Genomic DNA, 17,913 nt, shown 5'->3' with positions numbered 1-17,913 from the left:
GATGTGTAAAACAGAGAAAGCTTCTGTAAAATAGGTTTTAATAATAAAACAAGGTCAGCAATATGTACTTCTAACGTAAACGGAAGCATTTTTGAAGGACATCAAAATTGAAGTTGGAGTAATTAATGCATTTTAACTGTAGATTCCTATCAGCCTGTGCATGAAACTTACTTTGTTTGAACAGAATGGAGAAAACTCTGATTCACATTGATAAATGAACTCAGACTCACTGCCATACATCAAGTCGATTTCTACGCACGGCGACTCTACAGGACAGGGTAGAACTGCCCCGGTAGATTTCTGAGACTGCACCGCTTTATGGGAGTAAGAAAGCCTCATCTTTTTTCCCATGAAACTGCTGGTGGTTTCAAGCAGCTGACCTTGTGGTTAGCAACCCAGCCTGTAACCCACTACACCTTCACACAGAGAGGTAGCTGCACGTTCTCATACAAGAGGTTTAAAGAACCAACGTTGTCTTCTGAGGGCATTCTTGAGGGACCCTGGTCATGTAGTGGTGTTATGTGCTCCGCATCATTGACAATTTGATACCGCCAGCCCCTCTCAGGGAGAAAGGCTGCTCTTTCTATTCCTGTAAACAGAGGCTCGGAAACCCACAGGAGGTCGCTATGAGTCAGCATCGACTTGATGGCAGTGAGGGGTTTTTTTTGGGTGGGGGGGATATTCTTTGGTTCAACAAAAATGACCAGTAAGCCCTAGTGCCACTGTTGGATAAGCATTAGACTGCTAACTGCTGGTAGACGCTTCAGACCTACCAGGTAAAAGATTTACACCAGATTATATAACGGCTGCACTCCCACAATACTCTCTACTTCTCTGCTAGGTTCAATAAATCACTGCAGTGGCCACACAAACTCACTGCTCTAGCTCTGGATATAGAATCTGGGGTCTTAAAGGCTTGAAGGTAAACAAGCGGCCATCAGAAGCAACAAAGCCCACATGGAAGTAGCACACCAGCCTGTGTGATCACGAGGTGTTGAAGGGATCAGGTATCAGGCATTAAAGAACAAAAAATCATATCATTGTGAATGAGGGGGAGTGCGGAGTGGGGACCCAAAGCCCATCTGTAGGCAACTGGACATCCTTACAAGAAGGGTCATGGAGAGGAGACGAGCCAGTCAGGGTGCAGTGTAGCAACGATGAAACATACAACTTTCCTCTAGTTCCTAAATGCTTCCCCCCCCCCCCATCATGATCCCAATTCTACCTTACAAATCTGGCTAGACCAGAGGATGTACACTGGTACAGATAGAAATTGGAAACACAAGGAATCCAGGACAGATAAATCCCTCAGGACAAGTGGTGAGAGTGGCAATACCGCGAGGGTGGAGGGAAGGAGAGGTAGAAAGGGGGAACCAATTACAAGGCTCTACATATAACCTTCTCCCTGGGGGATGGACAACAGAAAAGTGGGTGCAGGGAGACTTCAGACAGTGTAAGATATGACAAAATAATAATAATTTATAAATTATCAAGGATTCATGAGGGAGGGGGGAGTGGGGAGGGAGGGGAAAAAATGAGCTGATACCAAGGGCTCAAGTAGAAAGCAAATGTCTTGAGAATGAAGAGGGAAACAAATGTACAAATGCGCTTGACACAATGGATGTATATATGGATTGTGATAAGAGTTGTAAGAGCCCCCGATAAAATGATTTAAAATAAAATTATTTAAATTAAAAAAAGAAAAAGAAAGTTCAAAATGAGGATCTTGGAGTCTGGTGGGCACCCTCCACTTCTGACTTTCTTGTGTCTGAAATGGTTCATTTTATGCACAAAAAGATGGCAAATTTGACCTAGCCCCTCATTACAGGGTTTTTACAATTGCAGTTAGCTCTGTTAATAATCCCTCATAAAAGTCTCATATGTCCTGTGTAAAGATGTGGAGACCAGCCAGCTCTGACCTCTTCTGGCTTCCCTGCTGCCCCACGGCAGAGGTCAGACATGTCCCCCCTCCATCATGCTTTACCCGATTCTGACCCCAGCTGTACCGTCCATGACACTCGACTTCCCTGAGCTTCAGTAATCCCTGATCACACTGGCCACACGGAGCTCATAGACAGGACTCACAACAGTGGGGTCTTACTAGGGAAGTTAACAGGGTCCCACAGCCAGGATTAGTAGACGGCAAGGATTCCGGCCTTGGTCCACACCAACACCACTCCTCAGCCAGCAGCCAAGTCCCTCTTTGGCCCTCAGCCTCTCAAAATCTGAAAAAAAGAGGAGGAGGAGGAGGGAAGCATGTAGCTTCCAAACCAGGAGAGGGAAAAGAGGCACTACAAGGGATAAGTTCAATGTAAAGTAAGGAGATGATTGTAAAGGTTTCTGCTATTGCCCAAGGACAAAAACAGAATCCAATAGTTTCGTGGCTCCAGATCCTTAGGACCCTGAGTGTGCATCTTTTGTAGTGGTTCTGCCATGCTGTTATTGTGTATTTAAAAGTGGAGTACAGTGGCATCCCTCAGGTCAGTGGTTCTCAACCTTCCTAATGCCACAACCCTTTAATACAGTTCCTCATATTGTGGTGACCCCCAAACATAACATTTTTTCGTTACAACTTCATAACTGTAATTTTGCTACTGTTATGAATCGGGCGAACCCTGTGAAAGGGTTGTTTGACCCCCAAAGGGGTCGCGACCCACAGGTTGAGAACTGCTACATTAGCTCATTGATCTCTACTGTCTTTTATGTCAGCTGCTTTCTCATTTACTCCTCTCAATCATTACTGAGAACAGAGACGCCATGATTAAATGTTACAGCTACATTTTCCACCCAGATTTGTCTGACTAAACAGCCCTTACACTTAACCACTATTCCAACTAATAGATGATAAGACTATTAATAGCTTAAAACAGCCTTTTAATTAATAAATGAAGTAATAGGCTCAAGGACGGGAAGGAATGGGCCCTTGTTCCCAGAGCTAGATTGTGCTCAGGCAGCCCGCACAGCCCTTCCCACACCGCACCACCGGCGGGCCTCCCTGCTCGCCCAGCCGCAGAGCTGTCACAGACCTCTCTTCATGCACGCTTCTCATTCTTCTTCGGCCTGTGGGTTTCAGCCTGAATGAGGTGAGGGTTAGTTGGGGCTGGACAAAAACCAAAAAACAACTCACCGTGGCCTGTGTGCGTCAGAGTAGAGCTCTCCACCCCGTTTCCAAGGCTGGGCCTTTCAGAAGGAGATCGGCCAGCCTTCCTTCCAAGGCGCCCCTGGGTGGGTTGGGGCTGCCAACCCTTCACCAAGAAGTTGAGTTTTTATGAGGCTACGTAAACCCACACCCGGTGTCTTCAAGTTAATTCTGATCTACAGCAACCCTACAGAGCAGAGTAGAACTGCCCCACGGGGTTGCCCAGACTGTACCCCTCTGTAGGTTGCCCAGACTGTACCGCTCTGCAGGTTGCCCAGGCTGTACCCCTCTGCGGGCTGCCCAGGCTGTACCCCTCTGTGGGTTGCCCAGGCTGTGCCCCTCTATGGGTTGCCCAGGCTGTACCCCTCTGTGGGTTGCCCAGGCTATACCTCTCTGCAGCTTGCCCAGGCTGGACCTCTCTGCAGCTTGCCCAGGCTGGACCTCTCTGTGGGAGCTGCCTGCCACATCTTTCTCCTGCAGAGCAGCTGGTGGCTTGGACACTGGCGTTTTGGTGCCCAGCAGAGGGCTCAGACTCTGTGCTGCCAGGAGCCTGATAGATCCCTCCAAAATGGCGTCCTAATGGAATCTTGTACTTAGGAGCATTTATTTCTCAATGGTTTGTATTATAAAGTGATCAGGAACCATGTTTGATAGTCACTGTTGAATTCCTAATGCTTAACACAGTGTCTGGCACCTGGGAAGAGCCATTCAATAAATATCGTCTAACTGAAAGAATGAATATTATATCATTTGTATGTTTTTGAATTTTGCTTTTATCTTTCATTTAGGTTATCATAGCCACCCCTGGGCGTCTCCTGGATATAATAAAACAGAGTTCTGTAGATCTCTGCGGTGTAAAAATCGTAGTGGTAGATGAGGTAAGTAGTGTCTTTTTCTTTCCTAAATTGGTTACATAAATGCATATACTCTGTGAAAAGTGCGTAGTTCTATAATTTCGTTGTGTTATCCAGGCATTTTCTCTCCCAAAGAGAAAACAGCCGTTTAGCCATCATTTTTCATTGCTGTCACTGTTCTGAGGCTGGCCTCTGGGCAGCACTGCAGCGCAGACTGACATGTAATGTGCCACAACGGAGCTCTCGCTGTCTCCTCCTCCTGACAGAAGCACAAGCTCGGTGGATGCTGTATTCTCAGTGAGAAGAATTTAAAATGTGTCATGTCTGGAAATAACTTAGTTGGGAGACCTGTATTAATTTGCTCTTTTTATTTAATTCACATACACATGCACACATGCACGCACGCCAATTTATTCTGCGACATTGGTTGTCTCGTGAGTCTCCGGGTCTACCTTGGGCTCCTCAGTTTTGTTGTCCGGTGTTCTGCCCCTCTGGCCTCCATAGCTCTGCTGCCTTTTGGGTTTTATAGGCTCCATTGTTCTGAGGAACGTGCTCCTCCCAAGTGTTACTGTTCTTTTTGTGTGAAAATACACGTGTGCACACATGGCATACCCGCTGTGTGCTTTCAGTTTGCATAATAAGACAAGGTGTGTTATTTTACAACAGTCCAAGGAGAGTTACGAAAGCCTGCCTGCACTGGGCCTGTGTCCTTCCCTCTTGCCTGCAGTGCCCATCTGTCCCGCAGACACAGGGGGCAGGTTACCCAGCAGGGCCCGGAAGGTGGGGTGCCAAGTGTTGGCCAGTGGTAACAACCTTGCCTGCCTTATGGGGACCCTACTTAAATAGTAATTGGGCACCAGAGGAGTGTTAAGACTCACACGTTTGGGGCTTGACTATCTCACCTACCATGAGGTCTTGGGGGAGTCATTTATTCTTCCAGAGCTGTGGTGAGGATAAAGGAATGACTGAAAATATCTTATAACCGGAAATGCCATGTGTAAATATGAAACAGAATTATTCAGTCCTTTTAAAAGGCCTGCTAACTTGCCTTCGCACTCCAGGTAGCTTGTTCATCTATCTATGGATCTGCTAGTACACTGTTGTTGTTACTGGTACTTCAGGAGGGTGTATGTAACAGTATTTGCCTGTGTTGCCTTTAAAGGTTTATGGGATTCCATGCACACATATGTAGGAGAGGGCTTCAGAAAGTTCATGGGAGTGGCGATTCCGGGAGGGCAGAGGGAGAGTGGGGTGGAAAAGGGGAACCAATTACAAGGATCTACATATAACCTCCTCCCTGGGGGACGGACAACAGAAAAATGGGTGAAGGGAGACATCGGACAGTGTAAGATATGTCAAAATAATAATTTATAAATTATCAAGGGTTCATGAGGGAGGGGGGAAAATGAGGAGCTGATGCCAGGGGCTTAAGTGGATTGCAAATGTTTTGAGAATGATGAGGGCAATGAATGTACAAATGTGCTTTACACAATTGATTTATGCATGGATTGTGGTAAGAGTTGTATGAGCCCCTAATAAAATGATTAAAAAAAAAGTTCATGGGAAGGTGGAATTGCAAGTTATGGAGTTTCCTTTGACTGGGGATATTTCTACATAGGTATTTCTAGGTTCTGCATAGAAATCCCCGGATATCCTAGAGCATGTAGGGAGCAAAGCTATGAAACCTTGTTAACGACAGCCAAACCCAGAGGGAAGGAGTGGCTGGGCCTGAGACCATAGTCTCAGGAGATGTCAAGGTCAGTTGGCCTAGCCTAGCCCACACTGACAGTGTTCTGCAGCCACTTGGTGACGAGTGACAGAGGTCTTAAAAGCTTGTGACAGCCATGCTTGTAGCAGCCAGCAGTATCTCCCCACCTGGGCAAAGAAGAGGGATGAACATCAAAGATACATAGAAACAATTAGTCCAGAGGACTAAGGGGCCCCGTGGACTGCACCTCCACATCCCTGAGACCAGAAGTTTATGATGCCTGGTTCTCCAAAAATAAGAGAGCCTGGATTTAGTGGGACAAATGTGAGAGCATAACTCAGGATCATAGAAAAAGACCAGGCTTACTCAGATAGAGTGGCTCGCAGACCCTCACGTCTTCTTTCAGCCTAACAATAGATAGGCCTATACACTGGCTGTTGACCATAAGGTTAGCAGATTGAATTCACTAGCTGTGGGGAAGAGATGGAGGCTTTTTCTGCTCTCCTAAGTGCGTAAAGCCTCAGAGACCCTCACAAGGGCCACGATGAGTGGGGACCGACTGAATGGCAGTGAGCTCTAAGAGGGGACAGCCTCCTTAGAACAACCAGCCATACGAAGCAAAGGGATCCGGCCAGAGGGCAGCCCGGGCAGGAAAGAAGCACGCATGGCCAGGGGAGACGCAGGGATGCTGTGGAGAGGGCTGCTGCATTGCGGGGATGTGAATCAGTGTCATGAATCAAAATGCGTATGGATTGCTGAATGGAAAGCCAGTTTGTTTTAGAAACGAGTATCCACATCACAGTACAAAGGTTTTTGTTCTAAAGGGCTGCGGAATCAGCTTTTCCTGGCATGGCCTTTCGATGGAATTGATTTGCGGGCTCTGATTCACTTCTGACTTAGCCTCCTTGAAGGTGTGACCGGGCTGCTCTGGGCTGCTACGCCCGTGTTCTTACATTCTTCTCGTCTTCGGCCGGAGAAATCCTTTTCATCTGCCACTTAGAGTCAGCTCCCACCCACCCTCGCTTCTCTTCATCATTTTTGTCTCCTTTAATTATGAAGCTTTCATTGTCACCTCAGGCTGTGCTCATCATTGTAGTGAGAAGCAGTATTCCTTCAGCAAGCCTGTTGGGCGTGCCCAGCGCACTGCTTCTCTTCCAGCCTCCGTGCGGAACAGGTCCTGGCTGCGCGGTCTGGAGGAGTGAGCTGGTCCGCAGCACCGCCGGCCGTGCACAGAACTGGATTTCAGCACAGCAGCCGGGTAGTCACAGAGTGACAGCTCTGCGGAGGCTTGGTCAGCCTCCCAGAGAAGTTTTAAATGCCGTTCAAGATTACAAAGTGCTGAAAACTCATTGGAGACAAAAGACACATCGGGTATACTTGACACAAAGGCAAGCGCTATCGCCTGTGGAGATAAAATTAAGTGCTGATGCGTTTGATGGAGGCCAGGAAGCATCCAACCTTTTCTGGAAAGAATCGGGTAGTTAGGCCGTGTGCCTGTGTGGTCTCCGTAGCAACTACTCAATTCAGTTTAGGCAGTGTCTAACGAATAGGGGTGACTATGTTCTAAATAAACTTTATTTTAAAAATAGATAGCCGAATTTGTCCCCAAATCCATAGTTTGTTGGCTTCTGATGTCAGCTCTAAGTCAAATAATGAGCCCATATATGGTAAATGCTTTTTGGTCAGGAAAAATCATGTTGGGTAGAGAAACAAGAGAATCCATTTCCTTGCACTTGAGAGAAATGGCCTCTCAGAATTAAGGGGTTTTGATCTGGGCGGGGGTGGGGTTGAGAAGTAGAGTTTTTACCCACGATTCCAGGTGAGGAGACTTGAACAAGCAGAGCAGAGCAGTCAAGCGTGCGTACGTGCGCGCGTGCGTGCAGGAGGAAGGGTGGGAGAAGCCAGAAAAGAAACCTGCAGAGTTCTCAGGAAATGATGGGATGTAAAGTTGAGTAGTCAGGGTGGGGTCAAATGATCGAGGACCTTGAAAGGGACACCCAGACATGGGATGTGGTGTGGGAGACTTCCTAAATTACAGAGTCGGCGGTAGCACGTTGAAAGCCGTGGGTTAGGGAGGTAGGTGGCTCTGCCGCTCTGTGCAGGAGACGTGGAAGAAGAAAGGGCCTGTGAGACAGAGACCGACTGTCCAGACGCCAGCAGGGTGGAGGCAGCTGGAGTGGAGGAGGGGCTAACCGGGCGTCCCTGTGGGGGAGCACTTGACGAGCACTCTGGGATGACCTACTGGAAGGAAGGAGGACCCCACCAATAATCGCTGTACTGCACTGTTTAGAAAAGGGCATTTGAGCAAGGCGTGGGTCTTGCTGATGACATCTGAGTTTGGTTTTAGACGCTTTGAATGCCACGTGAGCAATGGCTGTCAAAGAGGAGATCGTCTGTAGGCCACAGGAAGTGTGCATCAGAGCCGTCATGGGTTCTCCAAGGGAGGGCTTAGAAAGCAGGAGCGAGCTGAGGGTGAGGCGTGGGGGCCTGGAGCTTGAGGATGAGTCTGCACACCTACGACGAGGTCTGAGAGACGGAGGACGTGGGAGAGGCCGGCAGCCCTGAGGGAGAGAAGACACTGCTGGGGAGGAGTGAGGCCCAGCAGTGGTCAGGAATGGAAGGGGTAAAAGACAACTCCTTTGGGACTCAAAGAGCCTGCTCTTTCACCCTTCTGCGTCCCCCAGCATGCCTGCCCTTTGGTGTAGAGGACCCTTCCACCCGCCTCGGTGGCTCGGCGGACGTTTCTCCACAGAGACTTTAGGCTGCTTTCTCTACTGTGTTATGGCGCAGGCTGAGTTTCCTGCTGTGACCCTAGCCCCAAGCACCAGGCTTTCCCCAAGCTTCCTTCAAGCCGAGACTCCCCTGGGTGCTCAAGGATTGTAAGTGGTGACAGCCCTCATGGAACCATGGTGGCACAGTAGTTAAGCACTCAGCTGCTAACCAATATATGCCAGCGGTTTCAAACCACAAGCTGCCAGGCGGGGGTGGGGGTGGGGGAGCCATCTGCCTCCATAAAGATTACAGCCTTGGATACTTAACGGGGCAGTGAGACTCTGTCCTGTAGGGTCACAGGGAGTTGGTATGCACCTGATGGCCCTGGGAATGGTTTGGGGTTATGACCGAGTTGGGGTCCAGAAATCCACCTGTGTTTGCTGGAGGAGGTTGGAGTGTGGCATGGGGGTGGAGTGGCAGAGGCCCACACAGGTTTAGGCAATTAGAACTAGGGAAATTTCGTGTCTTTGAGAATATATAAAAACAAACAACAAAAATAGATAAAATGAAGCCTGCTGTTGAATCTGCCAGCTGGGAAGACGCTGACAGCCTGAAGGAGAGCAGGTGCAGTGATGTGAGGACCAGAGACTGAACCGAGAGTGGAGGTGAGAGAGTGGTGGGTGGATGGAGACAGGCCTAGACTACTCTTCCTGAAAATCTGGGTGAGAAGGGGCGCATAGGGGGACTTATTTCTAATAGCTAAGAGAAGGCCATCTACTGAGCTACTTGGAGGCATTACTAAGAAAAACTGGGTTGGAGACAGTGTCAAGGAGTCCATGTAGAAAAAGAATGTTTGGAAACTGTGGCAGCAATTGTACGTTCTACTTGACGTGGTTGAATTTGGAACGATATATATATTAAGTTCCAACTAATAATAATTTTTAAAAAGCTAAATATACCAGCATTCCTCTGTGATACTGTGTTCCATTCCAGACCACTACAATAAAGTCAACATCACAATAAGAAAAAAAAAGCTGGGAGCAGGCTGGAAAGAATTGTACGTGGAGGAATTCCATTGTCTTTCCATTTCAGCTTCCATGAACTTTTTAAAGCCCCTCACATGCACTTAGGATAAGGTGACCAGATGTCCCGCTTTTGGTGGCACAGTCCCGATTTTTAACATTTTTTCCCGCATCCTGTGGCATTTTAAAAAAGTCCCAATTTTTGGAAAGAATGCACAACAAACTAAGGTATATGGTTTTCGGCTGCCATGTGGCTAGTTCGCCAGGATATGAGTTTTATCAATGGTGTCCCACTTTTGTCCCGCTTTACCAATGTTAAAATCTGGTCACCTTAACTTAGAAGAGTATAGCCTAGTCTCAACCCATATTTCAATCAATTATGAAAACTGGAAAATACACCTGCACAAAAAACAAAGCCTACTGCCATCAAGTCAGTTCTGACTCATTGTGACCCTATTGGAGTTTCTGAGATTGTCAATCTTTACTAAAGCAGACAGCCCCCATCTTTGTCTGGAGGAGTGACTGGTGGGTTTGAACCACTGACTTTGTGGTTAGCAACCCAGTTCTTAACCCACAATACCACCAGGGCTTTTTAGAAAATGCACAGCCATGAACAACTGTGAGTTTTTCTCTGCCCAGTAGGGTTGCCATCAGTTGGAATCAATTCACTGGCAGTAGATCTTGTGATTTATAATGAAACCAAACATTTATAGTTACACAGTACATCATTGTATGTAAATGTGGTTGTTTTCAATTAGCACCCTGCCTTTTAACAATGTGGCTTATTTTTCTGGGTAAAGATTTCTGCTGTTAATTCTGCCAGTCGTTCCTAGGGTGGCTCAGGGTTCTCAGGCCACACAACTAACTTTCCGATGGTTTTGTTTTAGGCTGATACCATGTTAAAGATGGGCTTTCAACAACAGGTGCTTGACATTTTGGAAAACATTCCTACTGATTGTCAGACCATTTTGGTTTCAGCCACCATTCCAACTAGCATGGAGCAACTAGCAGGCCAGCTTCTGCAGAACCCTGTGAGAATAACCGCGGGAGAAAAGAACCTGCCTTGCTCCAATGTGCGCCAGATTGTTTTATGGATAGAAGAACCCTCCAAAAAGAAAAAACTATTTGAAATCCTAAACGTGAGTCATAGCGCAGTCCACACCGGTTTTGTGGATTGGGTTTACATTTTTGGTAGCTCTTAAGAGAATGATGTTTCGATGCAGCTCTGCGTGGAGGTGTTTCGTAATGAATTGCTTGCCCTAGCTCAGCATTCTGTGTGTGAAAACAGTGAGCAATACTCTTTAAATGCAGCCTTTTTTTCCTTTTCTTTAATACAAAAAGACCTTTACATATAAGCATGACGTAGAAGAATTCTTTTCTTCTTGCAACAATTTCTAGTAGTTCTTCTGTATAAGGTGATGGGTATGACGGGGATGGGGTGCAGTCGGAGGGACGGGACTCAAGGTTTCTCTGGACTAGTCTGTTCTTGAAAGTAGACGTTCTAACTCAGACTCCCCGAACAGACCCTTCGTAAGGGGACAATATGTGCCTAGCACAGTTAGTCTACTATACAGTATTAAGTATGTGGTTTTTGTTAACTTTTGAACAGTTTAAATTGCATTGCTTATAACATTTAGGAATTTTGTAATGCTGATGAAATATTGGAGACATGTAAAGGGCAATAGATGGTTTAATTTCAATTATCATATATTTCTTTAAATGTTCATTTTGACAGAACATCTTTTCCCTCAATGATGTTTATAAACCTACTGATAAACAACTTGTTCTAGATGCTATCAGAAAAACTTTCCCTCACTAACCATGCTGCATGAATAATTTCAAATGTATATTTTTCACTTTTCAGGATAAGAAGCTCTTTAAGCCTCCGGTGTTAGTCTTTGTGGACTGCAGACTCGGGGCAGACCTGTTGAGTGAGGCAGTTCAGAAAATCACAGGCCTGAAAAGCATATCCATACATTCAGAGAAGCCTCAAGTCGAAAGGAAGAACATCCTGAAGGTTTGGCGTTCAGCATTGTATATTTTTCTCTTCCCTGCAAACATGTCCTGCACCATTTTTAAGAGACACCATATTACCAGCTGGCTTTTAAAGCGGGCCCTGTTTTACTGACTCCAAGGAGCTTCATTCAGGGACACATCTGTGCCTTCAGAACAATCAGCTATGTTCTCTGAGGAGTGTGCTCAGAATAGATTACTAATCCAGAACCCACCATTTCTGAAATCAGGTCAGTTTAGACCGGGGCAGAGCAGATTACCTTTAGAAAAGGCTTGTTAATGACTAGAATAAAGGTAGTGGGGCTGGGAGGAACTTGGGAGTCCTGTGTGGCACAGATAGGTAAGCACTGGATTGCTGTCCTAAAAGTTGATGGTCTGCACACACCCAGAGGCACCTCGGAAGAAAGGTCTGGTGAGTTGCTTGTTTCCAAAAGGTCATAGCTTTGAATGGAGCTCAGTCCCGTCTGAAACACACGGTACTGGCCTGAGTTGAAATGGGTTCACTTGGTGACTGGGCAGGGAGAGAGATGAAGCTTCATCTACTCTTCAGGCACTGAACAGAGAACAGGTGGCTGAGCCAAAGGAAGCCATGTACAGTCAGTTCTGCAGCAGCTGATGTTGCGGCTTTTTTGTACAGGGCCTGCTGGAAGGAGACTACGAAGTTGTAGTGAGCACAGGCGTCTTGGGGCGAGGCCTGGACTTGATCAGCGTCAAGCTGGTTGTTAACTTCGATATGCCTTCCAGCATGGATGAGTACGTGCACCAGGTAAGGAGGCTTCAGGCGCTTCCCCTGCTTTGTTCCTGAGGGATTTTCCCAGTCAGGTGTTATCAACAAAAAAGTTTTTAAACATTAAAAAAAAAAATAGGACCTAGAACTTTATATATCTCTGCTTTGAAATACATATGGCTAGAAATTGACTTTTGTTTTTGAAAACTCCTCACAAGGGAGCTTCAAAAGTTCTTGGGAAACTGCAAAGATAATGGGATATTTTTAACCAATTCTTGAAGCACTTTCATATATTCCTGAAATGTTTTGACAAATGATTGGAGGTAAGAAACCAAAAAAGTTAATTTATGAGCAAGTGATATTAAGGGCTAACGTAGAGGGCAAATGTTTCGAGATTGATGAGGGCAACAAATGTACATATGTGCTTGACTCAATAGATGGATGTATGGACTGTGATAAGAATTGTACGAGCCCCCAGTAAAATAATTTTTTTTTTAAGTTAATTTAGAGGGTCTAGGGAAGGGAGGAAAAAAAGTGGTTTGTTTTTTTTTAAGTAAATCTTAGGTTTATTTTTATGTTCTTTCACTTTTTCTTATAAATGAGCATATTAATGGCTTTTGTACCAAGGGGGGAAAAACACTTAAAATCAACAACAACAGAACTTTGTATAGGGAGATTGTTTTAAGTTTTATACTTCTGGCCAAAATAAAATTGATCCTTCAAAGTATTTCTTTGTTTTTTGAGGAATCTTGTCTTCATCTGCTCTTCCTATCCTTATTCGTTCTAGTCTTTCACCTGTTAAAGGTTTGCTCCCTTCCTTTACGGCCAACGGTAACAGTAGCTCCTCTTTCTAACAGAAACCGAGCCTTCTCTGAGCGCCGCCTTATCTCTGACTGGCCTGTCTTCCTCCTCGGCATCCCTTCCAGCCCCTTCAAGTAGAGCCTCTCTCCCGTGTCCTTAGTCACCTCTGCGTGCCCCTTCACCTGAACCACCCACCGAAGTGCCTTTAGCCCTTACACGCACTGTTGCTGTGCTCTTTACTCCGACGTGATGCGCCACTTCGTTTGTGTGCACGTTGGGGAACAGTATTCCACAGGAATTGGGTAGTCAAGTAACTCGCTATTGTTTCAAATGTTTGTTTTAATCCTTTTGGATGCTGGTTTTTGTACCACATTACAATAGTTTAACTTTTCTGCTTCTGAAATAGTGTCTGCTGATGAGAATAATTTGGCCTTTTCGTGAAGCCCCAGAGTCAGCTCTCTGCCCCTAAATATTCCACAGTGCCTTCAGGACTTGAGACAGTAACAGCCTCAGGGATTCTTGAAATCTGTAGGGGTTCCCACCTTGACTCAGAAGAGCCCCCGATTCCTGCTGGTTTTCATAGACTATTGTTAGGGGCCGTTGAATCTGCTCTGACCCATAGTGACCCTATGTACAACAGAACGAAGCAGGATGGTCCTGCACCGCGTAATCCCACTGTTACAGCCCTGTGCCAGCTCATCTCGCCATGGGTCCTCCTCTTTCGATGGCCTGTGTTACCAAGCATGATGTTCTTGTGAGTCATAAGGCAAAACATACCTTCCTTTTCCTTCCCCTTTGTCAGTCTCACCCTGAGTGGTTACCAGTTAACGCCAGAGAGAACGTGAGTGCACATAGAGTCTCGTTGAGGACAAGACCCTCAGCGAGGCTGCAACACCGGGCTCGAACGTGAGAACAGTTGGGAGGGTGGCAAAGGGCCAGGCGGGCTTTCCTTCGTTCTGTCGTACGCCAGCTTGCAGGCCCATAACAACACGTCTGTCCATGCACATATGTGCATACCCTTTTATACTTTTTACACAAATGGAACTGTTTCATACCAGCTCTTTTACTTTGTTAAAGACATGCTCGACATCCTTCTTGATCCGTGTACATAAAGAGCTATTACTGAGTAGATGCTTACATGGATTGAGGAGGAGCCCCTGGCTAGCGCTAATTGTTAAACCTTCACTTCCTAGCTGAAAGGTGTAGTGGTGCCACCCCAACCAGAGGGGCATCAGAAAGGTCACAGCCTGGAAAACCACAGCCACAAACAGCGCCACCACCCACCGAGTGCTTCCCGCATGGCAGCCATGCTTTACTTCGCTCGTCCTCTCTGAAGCCGTCAGTCCCTTTGCATGGTGATCGAAGAGACCCGTTCTTACACATGAATGTGCTCTCCAGTGCCATTAACTAGTGCCGCAGGGACATCCCTGCCCCCTCTCTCTGCTCCTGGTGTCAGGCCACTAGACTAGAACTGTGGGTCAAAGGAACGCTTCTTTAAAGTTGTCATAGATGTTCCTATGTGTCCATTTTTAATTTGGGAAGCTCCTGAGGAGACAATTCAGCATTTTTTAATTTGCTATAAAAAACAACATAAATGGAAACTTACAGTTTTTTGTTAACAGCTTTAAATCTCATTTTTTTAAAATCTCAATCTAAATTATATCTCAATATATCTACCAACCTTCATGTACCAACTATGCAATTCTTCCATTTAAAGTGTACAACTTAGTGGAGTTTAGCTGTTGTATTAGTCTGGGTACTTTAGAGAAATAAATCCACAGAAATTCATGTATAAGAGAGAGTTTTATTTAAAGGGTAAGTGCACATCAAGAAAACATCCCAACCCAGTGCTGCCAAAGCCCACAAGTCCAACATTAACCCATATGTCCGACACCAATCCACAAAGTCCTCCTCCATCTCACACAACACACTCAATGATGCCGACTGCAGGAGGAAAGCCGAGTCAGTGAACGTGTAAGCATCTCAGCGCTGGCAGGGGTCTCCACACAGCTGCTCCAGCACCCAGGGCTGCATCGGGTATGTCCATGCGGCTTCGCCTCGGGGATGCCCTGCAGGAAGTGAGCCTTGCCAGCTGAAGCAGGGAACTGCTAAGGCAGCTGCGCCCTGGTCCGACCACCAGAAAACAAGAGGCCTGAGAACTAGAAAGGCAAGACTCACTGAGCCATTTATCCCTCTGCCTTTCAATTGACCCCACATGTGTTTATCGGCCAGGTTGGCACAATAAACTTAACTACCTCAGCTGTGCAATCAGCCAACATCAATTTTAGAACATGTCCATTGCTTGGGAAGAAAGCCTGCCCCCATTAGCAGTCCCTCCATTCCTCCCAAGCCCCCCAGCCGAGACAACCACTCACCACTCTGGCTCTGTCGATGCCCCGTCCCAGGTATTTCATCGAATGTCTTCTGTGGCAGTTTTGTCATTTACATTACTATTTTTAAAGTTCTTCCATGTTGTGATATATATCTTTCCCTTTTGTTTCTGGGTATAGCCATATCATATTTTATTCATTGATCAATGGATGGATGAACATTGGGGTGTGATGCACAATGCTGTCGTTCCAATACAAGTGTCTGCATGAGCGTCTCTGCCTTTTTATTTCTCCTGGGCGATGGATCTGGGAGGAGCGTGGCTGGGCCATATGGGAACTCTTTGTTTAAGTGCTTGAGGAACCCCCCAAGCTGTTTTCCATGCTGGCTGAACTGTTTCACGTTCCTGCGAGCAGTGCGAGTCCTCAGTCGTGCTATGGATGTGAGGTGATAGCTCGCTGCAGTCGATTTCAGAACATTCTCTTCTCGTACAGTGTTAGCTCCCAGTAGCAAATCTTTATGTTATGACACCCCTCTTGCCCCCCAAATTCCATAAAGATGTATAACTGAAACTCAAGTTCTGTAATCAATAGATAATTTTGCTGTATGTGAGAACTTGTTATTTTCTATTTTGTTAAAATACACTGGTGGTTGGCACCCCACTAAAGTGATTTCACAAGTATATTTCAATCCACAGATTGAAAAAGGCAATCCAGTTGATGTTAATCTTATTAAAACTTTTTAAAATAATGGTCTATGTTTCTTTTCAAGAGGCATTAAGATTTTGTATATATTTTGAAAATCTGCTTTGCATTTCTTTGTAGGTTGGAAGAGTGGGACGATTAGGGCAAAGAGGAACGGCGATTACCTTCATCAATAACAATTCCAAAAGACTTTTCTGGGATGTTGCAAAAAGGGTAAAGCCCACAGGAACCATTCTCCCCCCGCAGTTACTAAACTCCCCTTACCTGCATGACCAGAGGAGAAGAGAGCAGGAGAAAGCTAACCAGACCCAGAGCAGCCTGGTTACAGGAGCCGACCTCATGGACATCATTAGAAAGCACGATAGAAGTCATTCTCAAAAGTGATGTGTTGCACCCACCTTGAAACAGTCTTGAGTTTTATTGCTAGCACAATTTCTGTGTATTGTTACTGTATGACGTAGGAGTAAGTGGGATATGTACAGGAACTAGAAAACTTTGAAGCTATCATTTTCTTTAACAAAATAGAAGACTTTTTTAGCAATGTTATATTTATTTCACTTCCTAATTCTCAGAAATTAAAAACAGCTTTAGAAAATTCATTGCTAAATAGAATGTTTTTCTCCTTTTGAAAAGAAGCCTTTAAAAAAATGTTTTTGGTTTTTTTTCCTAGTAAGTATTTCTTAGAGCTACTTTGAGAACCAGAAACCTCCACAGAAGAAGTCTGCCTCGGGGGTGGGGGTGGAATTTTGTTTAATGCCCCATTGGCACTGGGATTATTGCTGATTGAAAACAACTGATAGAAAGCAGAAGAAATGGTCAGAACTACTTGTAAAAGATCAATATGAAATATGGTTGGGGGGGCGGCGGGGATTGGGTTGTTTTCCCCTCAAATTTTGTTAGTATTTAATATGGACTGTGTGTCAAATAATATCAACTCATGTTACTGCTACTTTGCTGTTGTAGTTTTAGATTCAGATGACTTTGCTAATTCAAGCACAGTTTTAAATACTGGAATGGATCCGTATCTGGCTTTGATCCACCTTTACTTTCATGTCTTGGAAAACATGTCGCATTAAATTTGGGAACTTCAGATAGTCAGCAGATGTGGGCGCTTGAGCTTCATTGCTCGGCATCCTCCTCCAGGGAGCGAGAGGCTGGTGAAGGGCAGACCAGCAATCTGACGGTGGTTTGTTTGGGTGGTCTTTACCCGAAGTGGGGGGTGAGGCCTGAGGTTTCCAAAGGGTGTCTGAACCGTAAGGACTCCAGCGTGGTGCCTGCCACAGGTTCGTTATGAAGACTGAAGATAGTAGTCGAGGGTCCCTCTACCCCCCTTGGTTTCTATTGAGTGGAGAGTGTGTTTAGTTTCCAGCCAGCTATTAAGGAGGCAGGGCCCTGTAGCCGAGGGCACATTGGAGGCTGACATTTTTTATGCTCAGTTTAGGGGATGAGCGGGGGGCATGTGTAAAAGGTAGGAGGACGGGTACAATTAATTCGCTCTCTGTCCCACTAGGGAGGAGCCCCGGTGTAGTAGTGGTCATGCATTGGACTGCTCACCCTCAGGGTCAGCAGCCTCTTCCAGGGAGAACGGATGGGGCTTTCTACTTCGGAGTTACAGTCTCTGAAACCCATGGGGGCAGTTGCACCTTGTCCTGCGGGGTCACTGTGAATCAGAATAGACTTCATGGCAGTGCGTTTGAGGGTTGGGATTCTTTGTTTGTTTGTTTGTTTTTCCTCCCACTAGCCAGAGAAAGGTGTAAAATAATGAGAAGCTGGACAAAAGATATTAAGCAGATCCCCTGAACCATAGGTTTTTGTTTTGTTTTAGGAGGGGCATTTCTTTACGCCATGAGTGCTTTCAAACCTTTGAGCTACTTTTGAAATTGAAAAGTAAAATTAACTCTATAT

At 45.9% G+C, this 17,913-nt stretch overlaps 1 protein-coding gene across 1 annotated transcript in view; it reads left to right on the top strand.

The window, feature by feature from the left end:
* DDX59 (DEAD-box helicase 59) overlaps positions 1 to 17,674 on the top strand; it is a 23,658-nt gene extending 5,984 nt beyond the window's left edge. Inside the window, exons 2-6 of the mRNA XM_045298176.1 lie at positions 3,928 to 4,017; positions 10,323 to 10,574; positions 11,300 to 11,452; positions 12,086 to 12,214; positions 16,129 to 17,674. Coding sequence (XP_045154111.1) covers positions 3,928 to 4,017; positions 10,323 to 10,574; positions 11,300 to 11,452; positions 12,086 to 12,214; positions 16,129 to 16,392 — 888 coding nt within the window. The 3' untranslated portion in view covers positions 16,393 to 17,674. The remainder of the gene's footprint in view (positions 1 to 3,927; positions 4,018 to 10,322; positions 10,575 to 11,299; positions 11,453 to 12,085; positions 12,215 to 16,128) is intronic.
* The last annotated feature ends 239 nt before the right edge of the window (positions 17,675 to 17,913 follow it).

The sequence above is a fragment of the Echinops telfairi genome, unplaced genomic scaffold (genome assembly GCF_000313985.2).
Source record: "Echinops telfairi isolate 266 unplaced genomic scaffold, ASM31398v2 ScPeMD7_7424;HRSCAF=8462, whole genome shotgun sequence".
NCBI lineage: Eukaryota > Metazoa > Chordata > Mammalia > Afrosoricida > Tenrecidae > Echinops > Echinops telfairi.
The sequence above is the reverse complement of the archived record's forward strand: the minus strand, read 5'-3'. Positions and strand labels throughout refer to the sequence as shown.